This window comes from Phocoena sinus, chromosome 16 (assembly GCF_008692025.1).
Source record: "Phocoena sinus isolate mPhoSin1 chromosome 16, mPhoSin1.pri, whole genome shotgun sequence".
Classification (NCBI taxonomy): domain Eukaryota; kingdom Metazoa; phylum Chordata; class Mammalia; order Artiodactyla; family Phocoenidae; genus Phocoena; species Phocoena sinus.
Window position 1 is genome coordinate 24575678 of NC_045778.1, and position 19649 is coordinate 24595326.

At 37.7% G+C, this 19649-nt stretch overlaps 1 protein-coding gene across 2 annotated transcripts in view; it reads right to left on the reverse strand.

The window, feature by feature from the left end:
* The window catches only part of MICU1 (mitochondrial calcium uptake 1), a 282852-nt gene that overhangs the window by 162324 nt on the left and 100879 nt on the right, over positions 1-19649 (reverse strand). For both annotated transcript variants that reach the window (XM_032608291.1, XM_032608292.1), the window contains exon 6: positions 15672-15786. In XM_032608291.1, coding sequence (XP_032464182.1) covers positions 15672-15786 — 115 coding nt within the window. The remainder of the gene's footprint in view (positions 1-15671; positions 15787-19649) is intronic.

Genomic DNA, 19649 nt, shown 5'->3' on the forward strand with positions numbered 1-19649 from the left:
AGAAGGGGCTCCCTGGAAAAGTGGCAGAAAGCTTTACAGGCCAATATAAGCCATTCAAGAGAAGACAAAATGTATGCAGACATAATAATAATTTTAGTGGCAGCATCAGCTCATAGAGCGTATAGAAAACACTCTTAATTACCTCACTCAATACTCTTTTGTTGGGACTTCCCTGGTGACACAGTGGTTAAGAATCTGCCTGCCAACACAGAGGACACGGGTTTGAAGCCCTGGTCCGGGAAGATCCCACATGCCACAGAGCAACTAAGCCCATGTGCCACAACTACTGAGCCTGTGCTCTTGAGCCCGGGAGCCACAACTACTGAGCCCGTGTGCCACAACTAATGAAGCCCATGCGCCTAAAGCCCATGCTCTGCAACAAGAGAAGCCACCCCAATGAGAAGACCACGCACTGTAACAAAGAGTAGCCCCTGCTCGCCACAACTAGAGAAAGCCTGTGTGCAGCAACAAAGACCCAACACAGCCAAAAATAAATTAAGATAAATAAATTTTTAAAAAATACTCTTTTTTTTTTTTAGAAAAGAGGCCCATCTTGACTACTTGTATTGAAAGCGTAGAGCTATAGAAATCATGTGGTCTCAACCAGATTTCCATAAGATTTAGGTCAATATTAGAATTCTATTAGAATTATTACAATATTACAATTTTAAAAAATGAAAATGGATCAATTCAAATAAAACTATTCATAAAAAGCATGAAAAGGCTAATAAGAACTGATTTTCTAATGGGTGTAAAATTATAAAATCTTCCTCAAGATACAGTCAAAATACATTTAGACCTTATTTTTGTATAAGCCACCATTTTGCTTCTTTAGTCTCTGTTCTCCCCTTCGCCTTGTGAACCCTCAGAACAAATCTCAAGCAATTGTTCCCAAAGGATAAACTTCCTTTTGCAGATGAAATAGTTTGATCTTCTAGTATAGTCACAAGGAGATTTGAGAGAGTTAAACACAAACACCACTTATTTCTTGTTAATGTGAACAAAATTCTTGTGTGGTTGTTGATACAAAGATGTAAATGCTTCAACTTTCTGTAACAACGGTCTCTACTGAAATGACACATTCAAATAAATCTCTGGCTCAAAATGAATTTAACTTCATAAACATTTAATATATCTAAATGCATTATTTTATTGTTTTGATAGAAGCTACATTATTACAAAATCAATGAGTTAAGAACAGGTTATGGGGGGGGGACCTTGAAGATGGCGGAAGAGTAAGACGCGGAGATCGCCTTCCTCCCCACGGATACACCAGAAATACATCCACACGTGGAACAACTCCTACAGAACTCCTACTGAAGGCTGGCAGAAGACCTCAGACCTCCCAAAAGGCAAGAAACTCCCCACGTAACTGGGTAGGGCAAAAGAAAAAACAGAGACAAAAGAATAAGGACGGCACCTGCACCAGTGGGAGGGAGCTGTGAAGGAGGAAAAGTTTCCACACACTAGGAAGCCCCTCCGCGGGCGGAGACTGCGGGAGGCAGAGGGGGTTGTTTCGGGACCGCGGAGTAGTGCACAGCGACGGGTGCGGAGGGCAAAGCGGGGAGATTCCTGCACAGACGATCGGTGCCGACCAGCACTCACCAACCCGAGAGGCTTGCTGCTCACCCACCGGGGCGGGCGGGGCTGCGAGCTGAGGCTCGGGTTTTGGTTTTGGACGGAGCTCAGGGAGAGGACTGGGGTTGGCGGCTTGAACATAGCCTGAAGGGGTTAGTGCACCACGACTAGCCGGGAGGGAGTTCGGGGAAAAGCCTGCACCGGCCGAAGAGGCAAGAGACTTTTTCTTTCCTCTTTGTCTCCTGGTGCGCGAGGAGAGGGGTTTAAGAGCGCTGCTTAAAGGAACTCCAGAGACGGGCGCGAGCCGCGGCTGAGGGCGCGAGCCCCCGAGACGGGCGCGAGCCGCGGCTGAAAGCGCAAACCCCAGAGACGGGCGCGAGCCCCCGAGACGGGCGCAAGCCGCGGCTGAAAGCGCAAACCCCAGAGACGGGCGCGAGCCGCGGCTAAAACCGCGGACCCCAGAGACGGGCGGGAGACGCTAAGGCTGCTGCTGCCGCCACCAAGGGGCCTGTGTGCGAGCACAGGTCACTCTCCACACCCCTCTTCCGCGGAGCCTGTGCAGCCCGCCACTGCCAGGTTCCCGGGATCCAGGGACAACTTCCCCGGGAGTACGCACGGCGGGTCTCAGGCTGGTGCAACGTCACGCCGGCCTCTGCCGCAACGTCACGCTGCCTCTGCAGCTGCAGGCCCGCCCCGCACGTAGTGCCCCTCCTACCCCCATCCCCCAACCCCCGGCCTGAGTGAGCCGGAGGCCCCGAATCAGCGGCTCCTTTAACCCCGTCCTGGCTGAGCGAAAAAACAGACGCCCTCCAGCGACCTACACGCAGAGGCAGGGCCAAATCCAAAGCTGAGCTCCTGTGAGCTGTGAAAACAAAGAAGAGAAAGGGAAATCTCTCCCAGCAGCCACAGAAGCAGCGGATTAAAGCTCCACAATCAACTTGATATACCCTGCATCTGTGGAATACCTGAATAGACAAGGAATGATCCCAAATTGAAGAGGTGGAATTTAGGAGCGAAATCTATGATTTTTTTCCCTTTTCCTCTTTTTGTGAAGGTGTACGTGTATGCTCCTGTGTGACATCTAGTCTGTATACTCTAGCTTCCACCATTTGTCCTAGGGCTCTATCCGTCCATGACTTTTTTTTAAAAATTCTTTTTCTTAATAATTAAGTTTAATTGTAATAACTTTATTATACTTTACCTTCGTTCTTTCTTTCTTTCCTTCCTTCCCTCCCTCCTTTAGACAACGAATCACCCCAAATTGAGGAGGTGGTCTCAGGGAGCAGGATTTATGATTTTTCCCCCTTTACCTCTTTTTGTGAAGGTGTATGTGTATGCTTCTGTGTAAGATTTTCTCTGTATAGCTTTGCTTCCAACATTTGTCCTAAGGTTCTATCCGTCCCTTTTTTTTTTTCTAAATATTTTTTAATTCAATAACTATATTATACTTTATTTTATTTTTACTGTATCATCTTTCTTTCTGTCTTTTTTTCCTTCTTTCCCTCCTTCCTTCCTTCCTCCCTCCCTCCCTCCCTCCCTCCTTTCTTTCCTTCTTTGCTTCTTTCTTCCTTCCTTCCTTTCCTCCTTTCCTTCTTTCTTTCCTCATACTTCTACTAATTCTCTCTACTTTTTCTCCCTTTTATTCTGAGCCGTGTGGATGAAAGGCTCTTGGTGCTCCAGCCAGGAGTCAGGGCTCTGCCTCTGAGGTAGGAGAGCCAACTTCAGGTCACTGGTCAACAAGAGACCTCCCAGCTCCACATAATATTAAACAGCGGAAATCTCCCAGAGACCTCCATCTTAACACCAGCACCCAGCTTCACTCAACGACCAGCAAGCCACAGTGCTGGACAACCTATGCCAAACAACTAGCAAAACAGGAACACAACCCCACCCATTAGCAGAGAGGCTGCCAAAAATCATAATAAGGCCACAGACACCCCAAAACACACCTCCAGACGTGAACCTGCCCACTAGAGAGACAAGATCCAGCCTCATCCAGCACAACACAGGCACTAGTCCCCTCCACCAGGAAGCCTACACAACCCGCTGAAACAACCTTAGCCACTGGAGACAGACATCAAAAACAACGGGAACTACGAACCTGCAGCCTGCAAAAAGGAGACCCCAAACACAGTAAGATAAGCAAAATGAGAAGACAGAAAAACACACAGCAGATGAAGGAGCAAGATAAAAACCCACCAGACCTAACAAATGAAGAGGAAATAGGCAATCTACCTGGAAAAGAATTCAGAATAATGATAGTAAGGATGATCCGAAATCTTGGAAGTAGAATGGACAAAATGCAAGAAACAGTTAACAAGGACCTACAAGAACTAAAGATGAAACAAGCAACGATGAACAATGCAATAAATGAAATTAAAATCACTCTAGATAGGATCAATAGCAGAATAACTGAGGCAGAAGAACGGATAAGTGACCTGGAAGATAAAGTAGTGGAAATAACTACTGCAGAGCAGAATAAAGAAAAAAGAATGAAAAGAACTGAGGACAGTCTCAGAGAGCTCTGGGACAACATGAAACGCTCCAACATTCGAATTATAGGGGTTCCAGAAGAAGAAGAAAGAAAGAAAGGGACTGAGAAAATATTTGAAGAGATTATAGTTGAAAACTTCCCTAATATGGGAAAGGAAATAGTTAATCAAGTCCAGGAAGCACAGAGGGTCCCATACAGGATAAATACAAGGAGAAACACGCCAAGACACATACTAATCAAACTGTCAAAAATTAAATACAAAGAAAGCATATTAAAAGCAGCAAGGGAAAAACAACAAATAACACACAAGGGAATCCCCATAAGGTTAACAGCGGACCTCTCAGCAGAAACCCTACAAGCCAGAAGGGAGTGGCAGGACATACTGAAAGTGATGAAGGAGAATAGCCTGAAACCAAGACTACTCTACCCAGCAAGGATCTCATTCACATTTGATGGAGAAATTAAAACCTTTACAGACAAGCAAAAGCTGAGAGAGTTCAGCACCACCAAACCAGCTTTACAACAAATGCTAAAGGAACTTCTCTAGACACGAAACACAAGAGAAGGAAATGACCTATAGTAGCGAACCCAAAACAATATATAAAATGGAAATAGGAACATACATATCAATAATTACCTTAAATGTAAATGGACTAAATGCTCCCACCAAAAGACACAGATTGGCTGAATGGATACAAAAACAAGACCCTTATATATGCTGTCTACAAGAGACCCACTTCAGAACTAGAGACACATACAGACTGAAAGTAAGGGGATGGAAAAAGATATTCCATGCAAATGGAAACCAAAAGAAAGCTGGAGTAGCAATTCTCATATCAGACAAAATAGACTTTAAAATAAGGACTATTAAAAGGGACAAAGAAGGACACTACATAATGATCAAGGGATCGATCCAAGAAGAAGATATAACAATTGTAAATATTTATGCACCCAACATAGGAGCACCTCAATACATAAGGCAAATACTAACAACCATAAAAGGGGAGATCAACAGTAACACATTCATAGTAGGGGACTTTAACACCCCACTTTCACCCATGGACAGATCATCCAAAATGAAAATAAATAAGGAAACACAAGCTTTAAATGATACATTAAACAAGATGGACTTAATTGATATTTATAGGACACTCCATCCAAAAACAACAGAATACACATTTTTCTCAAGTGCTCATGGAACATTCTCCAGGATAGATCATATCTTGGGTCACAAATCAAGCCTTGGTAAATTTAAGAAAACTGAAATTGTATCAAGTATCTTTTCCGACCACAACGCCATGAGACTAGATATCAATTACAGGAAAAGATCTGTAAAAAATACAAACACATGGAGGCTAAACAATACACTACTTAATAATGAAGTGATCACTGAAGAAATCAAAGAGGAAATAAAAAAATACCTAGAAACAAATGACAATGGAGACACAACGACCCAAAACCTATGGGATGCAGCAAAAGCAGTTCTAAGGGGGAAGTTTATAGCAATACAAGCCCACCTTAAGAAGCAGGAAACATCTCGAATAAACAACCTAACCTTGCACCTCAAGCAATTAGAGAAAGAAGAACAAAAAAACCCCAAAGCTAGCAGAAGGAAAGAAATCATAAAAATCAGATCAGAAATAAATGAAAAAGAAATGAAGGAAACAATAGCAAAGATCAATAAAACTAAAAGCTGGTTCTTTGAGAAGATAAACAAAATAGATAAACCACTAGCCAGACTCATCAAGAAAAAAAGGGAGAAGACTCAAATCAATAGAATTAGAAATGAAAAAGGAGAAGTAACAACTGACACTGCAGAAATAAAAAAAATCATGAGAGATTACTACAAGCAACTCTATGCCAATAAAATGGACAATCTGGAAGAAATGGACAAATTCTTAGAAATGCACAACCTGCCAAGACTGAATCAGGAAGAAATAGAAAATATTAACAGACCAATCACAAGCACTGAAATTGAAACTGTGATTAAAAACCTTCCAACAAACAAAAGCCCAGGACCAGATGGCTTCACAGGTGAATTCTATCAAACGTTTAGAGAAGAGCTAACACCTATCCTTCTCAAACTCTTCCAAAATATAGCAGAGGGAGGAACACTCCCAAATTCCTTCTACGAAGCCACCATCACCTTGATACCAAAACCAGACAAGGATGTCACAAAGAAAGAAAACTACAGGCCAATATCACTGATGAACATAGATGCAAAAATCCTCAACAAAATACTAGCAAACAGAATCCAACAGCACATTAAAAGGGTCATACACCATGATCAAGTGGGGTTTATTCCAGGAATGCAAGGATTCTTCAATATACGCAAATCTATCAATGTGATAAACTATATTAACAAATTGAAGGAGAAAAACCATATGATCATCTCAATAGATGCAGAGAAAGCTTTCGACAAAATTCAACACCCATTTATGATAAAAACCCTCCAGAAAGTAGGCATAGAGGGAACTTTCCTAAACATAATAAAAGCCATATATGACAAGCCCACAGCAAACATCATCCTCAATGGTGAAAAACTGAAAGCATTTCCACTAAAATCAGGAACAAGACAAGGTTGCCCACTCTCACCACTCTTATTCAACATAGTTTTGGAAGTTTTAGCCACAGCAATCAGAGAAGAAAAGGAAATAAAAGGAATCCAAATTGGAAAAGAAGAAGTAAAGCTGTCACTGTTTGCAGATGACATGATACTATACATAGAGAATCCTAAAGATGCTACCAGAAAACTACTAGAGCTAATCAATGAATTTGGTAAAGTAGCAGGATACAAAATTAATGCACAGAAATCTCTGGCATTCCTATATACTAATGATGAAAAATCTGAAAGTGAAATCAAGAAAACACTCCCATTTACCATTGCAACAAAAAGAATAAAATATCTAGGAATAAACCTACCTAAGGATACGAAAGACCTGTATGCAGAAAATTATAAGACACTGATGAAAGAAATTAAAGATGATACAAATAGATGGAGAGATATACCATGTTCTTGGATGGGAAGAATCAACATTGTGAAAATGACTCTACTACCCAAAGCAATCTACAGATTCAATGCAATCCCTATCAAACTACCACTGGCATTTTTCACAGAACTAGAACAAAAAATTTCGCAATTTGTATGGAAACACAAAAGACCCCGAATAGCCAAAGCAATCTTTAGAACGAAAAAAGGAGCTGGAGGAATAAGGCTCCCTGACTTCAGACTATATTACAAAGCAACAGTAATCAAGACAGTATGGTACTGGCACAAAAACAGAAAGATAGATCAGTGGAACAGGATAGAAAGCCCAGAGATAAACCCACGCACATATGGACACCTTATCTTTGATAAAGGAGGCAGGAATGTACAGTGGAGAAAGGACAGCCTCTTCAATAAATGGTGCTGGGAAAACTGGACAGGTACATGTAAAAGTATGAGATTAGATCACTCCCTAACACCATACACAAAAATAAGCTCAAAATGGATTAAAGACCTAAATGTAAGGCCAGAAACTATCAAACTCTTAGAAGAAAACATAGGAAGAACACTCTATGACATAAATCACAGCAAGATCCTTTCTGACCCACCTCCTAGAGTAATGGAAATAAAAACAAAAATAAACAAATGGGACCTAATGAAACTTCAAAGCTTTTGCACAGCAAAGGAAACCATAACCAAGACCAAAAGACAACCCTCAGAATGGGAGAAAACATTTGCAAATGAAGCAACTGACAAAGGATTAATCTCCAAAATTTACAAGCAGCTCATGCAGCTCAATAACAAAAATACAAACAACCCCATCCAAAAATGGGCAGAAGACCTAAATAGACATTTCTCCAAAGAAGATATACAGAATGCCAACAAACACATGAAAGAATGCTCAACATCATTAATCATTAGAGAAATGCAAATCAAAACTACAATGAGATATCATCTCACACCAGTCAGAATGGCCATCATCAAAAAATCAAGAAACAATAAATGCTGGAGAGGGTGTGGAGAAAAGGGGACACTCTTGCACTGCTGGTGGGAATGTGAATTGGTTCAGCCACTGTGGAGAACAGTATGGAGGTTCCTTAAAAAACTACAAATAGAATTACCATATGACCCAGCAATCCCACTACTTGGCATATACCCTGAGAAAACCAAAATTCAAAGAGAGTCATGTACCAAAATGTTCATTGCAGCTCTATTTACAATAGCCAGGACATGGAAACAACCTAAGCGCCCATCATCGGATGAATGGATAAAGAAGATGTGGCACATATACACAATGGAATATTACTCAGCCTTAAAAAGAAATGAAATTGAGCTATTTGTAATGAGATGGATAGACCTAGAATCTGTCATACAGAGTGAAGTAAGTCAGAAAGAAAAAGACAAATACCGTATGCTAACACATATATATGGAATTTAAGGGAAAAAAATGTCATGAAGAACCTAGGGGTAAGATAGGAATAAAGACGCAGACCTACTGGAGAACGGACTTAAGGATATGGGGAGGGGGAAGGGTGAGTTTTGACAGGGTGAGAGAGAGTCATGGACATATACACACTAACAAACGTAGTAAGGTAGATAGCTGGGGGGAAGCAGCCGCAAGGCACAGGGATATTAGCTCGGTGCTTTGTGACAGCCTGGAAGGGTGGGAAGGGGAGAGTGGGAGGGAGGGAGACGCAAGAGGGAAGACATATGGGAACATATGTATATGTATAGCTGATTCACTTTGTTGTGAATCAGAAACTAACACACCATTGTAAAGCAATTATACCCCAATAAAGATGTTTAAAAAAAAAAAAAAAAAAAGAACAGGTTATGCTAGCGAAAGAAGTTAATGGTAAACACAGTGAAATATAATACTTTTGGCCTTACGGCATGCAAATGAGTCTTTCTGAAGTTCTAAGCACTTTTTATAGGGTAAAATACCACTGAATAAGATTAACCCTTTTCTGCTTTGTCTTACCCTTCATAATATCAATTAGGCAATGGCAGATAATCCTAGACACAAAAATTACACAGAAAATAGCTAAACCAAATTTTCTCTATAACTTCCCCAACTCTGATGTGTCAATAAAACAGATTTGTAACTGCCTTAGATGTGTTAACAGATCTCAGTATGTTGCCTTGCCCATATATTTTTTTTAATTTTTAAAAATTAAAAAAAATTTTTAACATCTTTATTAGAATATAATTGCTTTACAGTGGTGTGTCAGTTTCTGCTTTATAACAAAGTGAATCCGTTATACATATATATATGTCCCCGTATCTCTTCCGTATTGCATCTCCCTCTCTCCCACCCTCGCTATACCACCCCTCTAAGTGGTCACAAAGCACCGAGCTGATCTCCCTGTGCTATGTGGCTGCTTCCCACTAGCTATCTATTTTACATTTGGTAGTGTATATATGTCCATGCCACTCTCTCACTTTGTCCCAGCTTCCCCTTCCCCTTCCCCATATCCTCAAGTCCATTCTCTAGTAGGTCTGCATCTTTATCCCCGTCTTGCTTTTTTTTTTTAGATTCCATATATATATGTGTTAGCATACAGTATTTGTTTTTCTCTTTCTGACTTATTTCACTCTGTATGACAGTCTCTAGGTCCATCCACCTCACTACAAATAACTCAGTTTCATTCCTTTTTATGGCTGAGTAATATTGCACTGTATATATGTGCCACATCTTCTTTATCCATTCATCTGTCGATGGACACTTAGGTTGCTTCCAAGTCCTGGCTATTGTAAATAGAGCTGCAATGAATATTTTGGTACATGACTCTTTTTGAATTATGGTTTTCTCAGGGTATATGCCCGGTAGTGGGATTGCTGGGTCGTATGGTAGTTCTATTTTTAGTTTTTTAAGGAACCTCCATACTGTTCTCCATAGTGGCCGTATCAAGTTACATTCCCACCAACAGTCCTTGCCCATATTTTTCAACAGACTCACTCAACCTGAAAAGCTTATTTTCATCTATAACTTCTATAACATTTTCATTAGCCAGAATGGCACAGAATGGTACCGCTGTCTCCAAGCCACATACACTTTGTGATCAGCTCTTGACTTCAATATGGCAAGAGGAATAAAATATTATAAACTTTCACTTGAATGCTGCTGTAATTTCCCAAAAGGTTTGTATATTTGTGAGAAAGATGCATCACAATGAGGATGTAGTTTGTCAGTAAATCGAATTCTCCTACAGTGAAAGCCCACTTAATTAAATTTCTCTACTAATTCCTTCAAATATAAAGAGGGAATCAAAATCAGAACACATTGACCTATGCCTGATTTTCATTAGGTCTGTTCCTAGGTACTGAACATGCCGTAGCATTTTTTGCTTTTGATTTTTCTGGTGGCTTTTCAAAGATTAATAGTAAATAGTAAGAATGCTTAATAATCAACTTTTTGATCATTTTATTATTGTCTCCTCAAGCTATCTAGAACTGTTTTTATGTTATTAGCCCACAGGGTCAATAACTTTAGTTAGAAAATGTGTGAAGACAAAGAACAAAAAATAAATATTTCATAACTGTCAGTGGCAAAGATCCTGATTCCCAGTTATATTATCATAACCTAGTGAATCTTAGCATTAGCTATTGAATGCTCCAAATCAATAAATAATATATAGCATTCAAGATAAACCTTGACAACCTTTCTCTGTACCTAGTTATGGAGAAAAATCTCTGACTTCAACTATAAGATTTAAGACCATCGCTAATGTTGTAGTTGGTTAGTGCAGAGAACTAAGCCATGCTTCTGTGCTCTCATTCAATTCCTATTAACCTACTTTAAGGATCAAAGGCTCTTTGGAAATTATTTAATAATAATTATTATTAACAGTCTCTTTATCTTGCCTAGAATGAATCTGAATTTATTTTATTAATGAGTAGTTATTTAGTAAATACTTAATATTCTACTTAATACAGATGCTATGGCTCATGTTGACAACTCTTCAAGTTAATCCTTCAAACCTGATCAGAGAGATAGGGTATGAAGCAAGAGAATTTACGGATTAGGGTAAGAGGGGGATACAAATATGTGAATTCTGAATTATAAGAAACCTTGTAGGTATTAGAAGGTATATATACTTCTTATAAGAAAGCTTATTTAGAAGTAGATTAATTTAAAAACATGTTTCCCTCACTCCATTGGTGATGCAGACTGAGGACATCAATGGCTAAAAGAACGGCTCTCAATTCAGGATGTAAACAGCAAAGTCAAGTCTCATGTTTGATAAACTTCCTTTTGGAGAAAATTGAAAAAAAAAATTCTTGCTTTGTTACTTTGCCACAATGCTTTTTATACAGTAGATATGCTTGTGATGAATATCATTACAAATTTGTAGCGAATATCATTACAAACCTATGATCACTGTCAGGCAGTTACATTCTAGGTAGGAAGATAGACAATAAAGAAGATAAAACAATTATCCACTTCTGGGTAGTTATCCAAAGAACACAAAAATACTAATTTGCAAAGATATAGGCATCCCTATGTTCAATGTAGCATTATTTACAAAGCCATGCCATGGAAACAACCTAAGTGTCCATCAATGGATGACTGGATAAAGAAGATGTGGTATACATATAAATATAATGGAACATTATTCAGCCATAAAAAAGGATGAAATCTTGCCACTTGTCAAACCTGGATGGACCTTGAGGGTATTATGCTAAGTGAAGTTAAGTCAGATGGAGAAAGACAAATACCATATGATTTCCTTCACACATGGAATCTAAAAAAACAAATGCAGAAACAAAATAAAGCAGAAACAAACTCATAGAGAACACATTAGTGGTTACCAGAGGGGAAGGGGGTTAACTGTATGGTGATGGATGGTAACTAGACTTGTGATGGTGATCACTTTGTAGTGTATGCAAGATGTTGAATTATAATGTTGTACACCTGAAACTTACATAATTTTTTAAAAAAAGAAATCAATTATATAGACTGTTAAATCGTGACAAGTGCCAAGGAGTAAAAAGAAAGCAAAAAAGGGATTTAGGAGATGTGTATGCGTAAGTGTGTGTGTATGACACAATAAAAGGTATTTAAAATTTTAGGCTGGCCAAAGAAGGCCCCCATTATCCAAAGCACATACAAAGAAGAGTGAGAAATTTATGCCACTGCTTATTGTAAGCAAAGATATTGCTGCCAAATTGGTTGTTATTCTGGGTGTGTCCAAAAAATTCTTGTTTAGCTAAAAAAATGAAACTTCTAAAAAGTTTAAGTAAGAAGAATTAACTCTATTTAATGCAGGAAATTACACTGCATAACATGCATTTTTAGTAAAGCAGCTTTCCTTTTTTTTTCCTTTTTAAAAATATTTATTTGTTTGGCTGCACCGGGTCTTAGTTGCGGCACATGGGATCTTCGTTGCCGTGTGCAGGATATTTAGTTGTGGCGTGTGAACTCTTAGTTGCGGCATGTGGGACCTAGTTCCCTGACCAGGGATCAAACTCAGGCCCCCTGCAACGGGAGCATGGAGTCTTAGCCCCTGGACCACCAGGGAAGTCCCAGTAAAGCAGCTTTCTTAATTTTATTTTTAGGAGACGAATCATGAATCGAAAGAGAGAAAACAAATAATTTACTATATAAGGTTGTCGAATTTTATTTTAGACAACATGGTAGAGTTTCTAAAGTACTGAGAGGTTCCAAGTGTCAATCCATTTGGGCAGAGTGTTTATATTCTTCAAAATGATGACAATTTCTTGAACATCACTGAGTCTATTAATTTTGAAAAAAACCCCAGCTAATTAGAAATACAACAGTCTTGCATTATCTGGGCTATGCTGTTCACGTTGCTGTGGCTGGTTTTCCACTGGAAATCTCAAGAAGGGTCCATGTTGTCCACCAGAGTAACGGACGAATAAATATGCTAATGCACTTCCCCTAGTCCCAAGCCACTCCCTAGCAAAGCTTTTCGTGTTTAAAGAACTGCATTCCTTCTTGCAGGACAACCTGGGAACAATTTAGTGTATTTAGATGTAATGATTCCTTGTTATCCACAAAGTTGATCCACTGAGTGCCTCATTTCTTATCGTCCTAGCAGCAATTAGAATGTGGGAAATAACTTGTCTCAATGTCATTTCTGTGGCATATTTTCCTCCATGTCTTGTTAAATAAACAATGTAGTGTACAACATTCAGATTGCAAGGATGCTTGAACTGCCCATTATCTACAGGAGAGTTTTATGACGAGCCTTTCCACAGCCCAGCCTTAGAGAAAGAAGAGGCACTATGGTAAGCTATGGCTTATCACTACTGAAAATGTGACCACAGCAGTAAAGCCAAGTGACAGAAGCACATATGATGGGATGGCCTGGGTTCAAACCCTGAATCATCTACTTACTGTGGGACATGAGGAAAGTTCTTTAATCTTGTGTATGCCTCAATTTCAAAATGAAGATAATAAACTACAAACATTATAGGGTTGATATGAGGAAAATATATGTGTAATTGAAGTCCTCAAAGGAGAGGATGAGGAAGCAAAGTATTTGATGAAATAAGTTGAAATTTTTCCAAATTTGATGAAAATTATTAAACCCACAGACCCCAAAACTCAAAGAATCCCAAGACAAGAAACATAAAGAACACTATTTCGAGGTACATAATAATACCGAAACCAAACAACCCTGCTAAAAACCACATCTGTGGTTCTCAACCAGGGATTATTCCTCCCCATTCCTACTCCCCCCGGGACATTTGACAATTTCTGAAGACACTTTTGTTTGTCACAACTGGGAGGCGAAGAGTGTGTGTGACTGGCATCTAACGGGTAGAGGCCAGGAACGCTGCTAAACATCCTATAATGCACAGGACAGCCCTCACAACAATGAATTATCCTGCCTAAAACATCAGTAGTGCTAAGGTTGAGAAATACTAAAAGCAAATAATAATCAAAAGGCTTAAAACTAGTGATAAAGAGAAAATCTTAAAATCATATCATCATAATTTCCTCATTCCTGACAAATATAGAAAGTATATGATATTGTAATATTAAGCATTTTTTGGTAAATTACTCACCATGGTGAGCCAGGAGCTGAACACCAGTAAGTAAAGGCGCCCAGACCTGTAGAGTTACTTGGAGGGGTTTCCAGAACTCACAGGTCAATGTGACCTTTTTTTTTTTAACCTAAATTTACGGAGCTACACAGTGTGCAAAGTATTCTGAAGATTCTTCTGTGGTTCTCCTGACACTTAATCACAGGTAAGAAGTGGTGGGACCAGAATTTGAACTGAAGTCTGTTTTGAAAACACACCAAAATAATAATTAATAATACACAGTTTAAGATCAAAAAAGTGCTCTTAGTTTACTATCTTGGATCTTCATAACAAGTCAATGCACATCTATGTTGCTAGAGCAGTGGTCCACTACAAATTTATTCAGATACTTTGGTAGCCTAAGACAGCTGTGGTAAGGCCTATTAGTCTATATTTCTTCATTTTTCTGTCAATTGGAGGGAAGAAGAGTGAAGAGTAGTCATAGCTATGGCAGGAACCGTGTATGTCATTTATTGAAAACTGTTTATAGTTCTTAAAAAAAATTTTATTGGAGTATAGTTGATTTACAATGTTGTGTTAATTTCGCTACACAGCAAAGTGAATCAGTTACACATATGGATATATCCACTCTCTTCTAAATTCTTTTCTCATATAGGTCATTACAGAGTACTGAGAAGAGTTCCCTATGCTATACAGTAGGTCCTTATTAGTTATCTATTTTATATATAATAGTGTGTATATGTCAATCCCAATCTCCCAATTTATCCCTCCCCACCCCTTCCCCCCTGGTAACCATAAGTTTGGAAAACTGTTTATAGTTTTATCTTTATAGATGCCTAGCCTAGAGAAGGGAAGGAAGATATGGTTATTTTTGTTTGATATGTTCCCCCATGGAAAAAAAATTGAGAATCACTTCTTTGAAATATATAAATCAGACCTCTTTGGATCAATTTAGGTAGATTTTAATAGAATGTACACAGAGAGCTAGAGACATACTTTTTTTTTTTTTGAATGGTTAAAAAAAGTCACACTAAAGGAAAATAATACTAAGAACACTCATAGTAGCATACTAATCAACAAAATTGTTTAGCTTAGAAAAATTAGAAATTCATCAGTGCTCTAAATGAGTCAAATTTGAGTTCTGTGTTTTAAGAAGTTATCTTCCAAGGTTGAAAAATTAATATTGAACACAATTAGAACAACCGAGCCAATCTTCTTCTTTAGTAGAGGAAATACTAGATCAATATGTGTTTTACTGAGGAAGTATAAACATTAATTAGGGCTAGAGGAGTAGGCAATATATAATTTATCTTGAGCTTAAAACAGTTAAAAGTAGATGTGACTTCACAGTTTTGTTTTTTTTTTTTTTTTTTTTTTTTTTTAGTTTTGTTCTTTTAACTTTACCTTTTAACTTTATTTTCCTTCCTCTTTCTCAGGTGGTTCTATATACAAGTTACAGAGAACTCGAAATGAAATTTGATGTAACTTATCATTCATTAACTTTGCAAACATGCCTTGTTTCCCCCTCCAATCGACTTAACTCTTTTTACAGTCCTATATATTCCCTATAAATGAATAATAAGAAAAGTTTATACTTACTAGAAAGAACAGTCGTAAGGAAAATGTAGTCTGAAAAGGATATGAGTCCACATTCTCCAAGGGTGTAAAATATACTGCCTTCATCAGCAAATTTTTCTCGTTCCTGGGCAATTTTCTATTGAATGTATGGGTTCCACCAAAAGATAAAAAGAAGATATAACAGAACGAGAATATAAATAGTTAGAGATGAATCACCATTTATCTGACAGTTTTATGCTATTTATCATAAGCACTTCTCTGATGGCCATTCCAAATTAATGGATCCTTTACAGTTTTTAAGATGATTAAAATTATAAGAAAAAAGATGATTTTGTTTGTTTGTTTCAACACTGGTTTAATGTGAACAATGGAATAAAATTTTCAATTTTATGAACTTCCATTTAACATATAACAGGCCCACTTCAGGGCTGGTTTTATCTCTTAGTTTGAAAAACAATCTACAACAATCTTTTTCTATAGAGGTATATAAGGTAGAGAAAAAAAAAAGAAAAACTAAAATAAAATCAGTTCTAAATGCCCAAGAGAAACTATACAACTAGTAATGAGAAATGAAGAGGTAAGCAACTATTGTAAACACCCACACAAATGCTCAGAAAACTAATTTCTGAAATGCTAATTTTAACTTTTACCTTATGAACCCCAAGAACCTTAGTTTGGGAATGTAGAACAGTTTACAAAGTAAACAGCATCTCTGAAATATAATGTCAAGTCAGACACACACCAAACTTTAGGCATGAGTTAATTTAACTATATTTACTGTGACCTTGATGGAGGCTCCTAAATTTCAGCTATTTGAAGAAACTCTCCCAAAACTTAGCTTTTACTCTAAGTATGTATTTATTTTCTTTAATCTATAAAGCTCACAAAGAGAGTTAATTCTCAGGTTCAGTAATGGTCTATCTGGGAAGCAGTCTCTTCCTGGGTGTTTAAGGAAACTTACCCTGTTTTCTGATTTGCTACCAAACCATAAACTTAGTGGTGATATTGAAGATACTTTCAAAAACTGAAAAGGATCCACCAAAGAGTTAGACTTGAAACACATTTCCATAAGTTCTGGACCAACCAAAGAAATTTCAGGAATTATTCTGGGTACCAAAAAAAGAAATAGGAGGTTTTAAAAACCCAAACCAACAAAGCACAATCAAAGTAATAATATCATGCAAGCACAAAATAAGAAGCAGCACTGCAAGCATAACCTTGGGAGGAGTATCATGAAAATTAAACCAGCAAGCACCACCACACCACCATCCAGGTACACAACTATCCAATAGGTTACCTCTGTCTAGTGAAGGTCCCATCATACACCACAAAGGAAAGAAAACTGGTTAACCAATTGAAGACACAAATACCAAATGAATCATCATGATCTTCTTAGTAAACCCACTCAAAACAGCCTCTACTGGATATCTGCTTGTAATAGGAAACAGTAACCATGGACAGGCAAAAATCCATAGTTGAACGCCTGCAAAGTGGTAAGAGGTTTTGATGGTAGTTTCTACTTAGGAAAGTGCTTCTGACTCATTTGTGATGGGCAGAAAGCCTGGTCCGGCCTGACAGAATTTAGAGATTACGTCTTTGAGCCAAAACCAAAAATGAGCCCACAGTCCAATATGTTCAATTAAGGTTAGATCTCATATCACACTTGATCATCTACCAATAGATTAAACACAAATTTCAGACAAAAGAAGGCTATTGGATGAAAAGAGCAGCAAAGCTGTTCACTGGGAAGTTAATATTTTAATTTCTCAAAAGAGAACAATGTACATTTTTAACATTATCCAAGATACTGCAAAAGTAAAGCATGTGAGTAAGAAAAAATACACAAAATGAGAACAGGCTGTCAAAGGCATACCATTACTAGGCAGAATAAATTTGTATAGAAGCTGAGTAACCCGTATTAATTATGTAATAATCTTACGGAGAGACTGCTATAAGCAAATAAAATAAATAATATATAGCGATCCAGAAGTTGAGAAACAGACAAAAGTCTAAGGACAAACTGAAATGAGGCAGATAAGCCAAAAAAGCATATCTAACATTATTTTTCTAAGAACCATCTGGACTATGCTGCTGCTCAGAAGATAAAAAGAAAAATCCAAGTTTGTCCACAACTTTTTATTTTGATATACTTTCAAACTCATAAAAGTGGAAAGATCCATATAAGGAACTCTCATGTGCTTTTTACTCAGAACCACCAACAGTTTATGTTATCACTCTATTTGCTTTTCATTTTATGTAGATACATATTTTCTTTTACACCATATTGAAAGTTGGAGACATATGCCCCTTTACACTTAAATACTTCAGTATATATTTCCTATGAACAAAGACATTCTCTTACATATTACAGTATATATTTCATAAAACCAGGATATTTAATACTGATACATACTATTATCTAATCCACAGTCTATTATCAAATTTAGTGAACTGTCCCAATAATTTCCTTTATAGCTATCTTCCCCCCAGTCCAGGATGTAGTCCACAATCATAAATGGCATTTAGTTGTCATGTCTTTTTAATCTCCATTAATCTGAAACAGCTTTCTTTGCCCATCTTTATTTTTTCCTTTGGAGGTTTATGCCCATCTTTACTTTTTCCTTTGGAGGCTTATTATTATTTTTGATTGTGGTAAAATTCACATGACATAAAATTCACCATTTTAACCATTTAACCATAAAATGTGTGGGCCTTTTGGGTTTGGCTTCACATATCATATTTTGTAGGTTCATCCATGTTGTAGCATCAATCAGTGCTTCATTCCTTTTTATCGCCAAATAATATTCCATTGTATATATACCACAAATTGTTTTAACCATTCACCCACTGAAGGATATTTGGATTGCTTCCACCTTTTGGCTATTGTGAATAGTGCTACCATGTACATTCATGTACAAGTATTTGTTTCACTATCCGCTTTCAGTTGTTTTGGGTATATACCTGGGAGTGGAATTGCTGAGTCGTATCATACCCCTATGTTTAAGTTTTTGAGGAACAGCCAAACTGTTTTCCACAGCGGCTACACTATTTTGCATTAATACCAGCAATGTAAAAGGGTTCCAATTTCTCCACATCCTCAATTTTCTTTTTCTTTCCTTTTTTTTTAAAATTATATCCATCCTAGTGAGTGTGAAATGGTATGTTATTAAGGTTTGACTTACATTTCCCTAGTGCCTAATGATGTTGAACATCTTTTCATGTGTCTGTTGGCCATCTGTATTATCTTCTTTGGAGAAATCTCTATTCAAATCATTTGCCCATTTTTGAGTTGGGTTATTTGTCTTTCTGTTGTTGAGTTTTTTAAGTTTCATTATATCAATATATTCTATACACTAAACATATCAGATATAGGGTTTGCAAATATGTTCTCTCATTCTGTTCATTGCCTTTTCACTCTCCTGATAATGCCCTTTGGTGTACAGAAATTTTAAATATTGATGAAGTTCTATTTGTCTATTTTTTTCTCTTATTACTTGTGCTTTTGATGTCATATCTAAGACTCCATCACCAAATCCAAGATCATGAAGATTCACCCCTGTTTCTCTAAAAGTTTTGTAATTTCAGATTTTATATTTAGGTCATTGATCTATTTTGAGTTAATTTTTGTATTAATGTGAGGTAGGGGTCCAACTTCACTATTTTGCATGTGATATCCAGTTGACCCCCTACCATTTGTTGAAAAGATTATTCTTTCACCACTGAATGGTCTTGGCACCCTTGATGAAAATAAATTGACCATATATATGTGGGTTTATTTCTGGACTCTCAGTTTCATTCCATTGATCCTTGTGTCTATTCTTATGCCAGTACCACACTGCTTACATTTTTATAATTTTTAAAAACTGTGGTAAAATGTACATAACATAAAATTTACCACGGAACCATTTTAAAGCGTAAAATTTGGTGGTATTAAGTACAATCACAATGTTATGTAACCATCACCACTACATAGTTCCAGAACATTTTCATAACCCCATT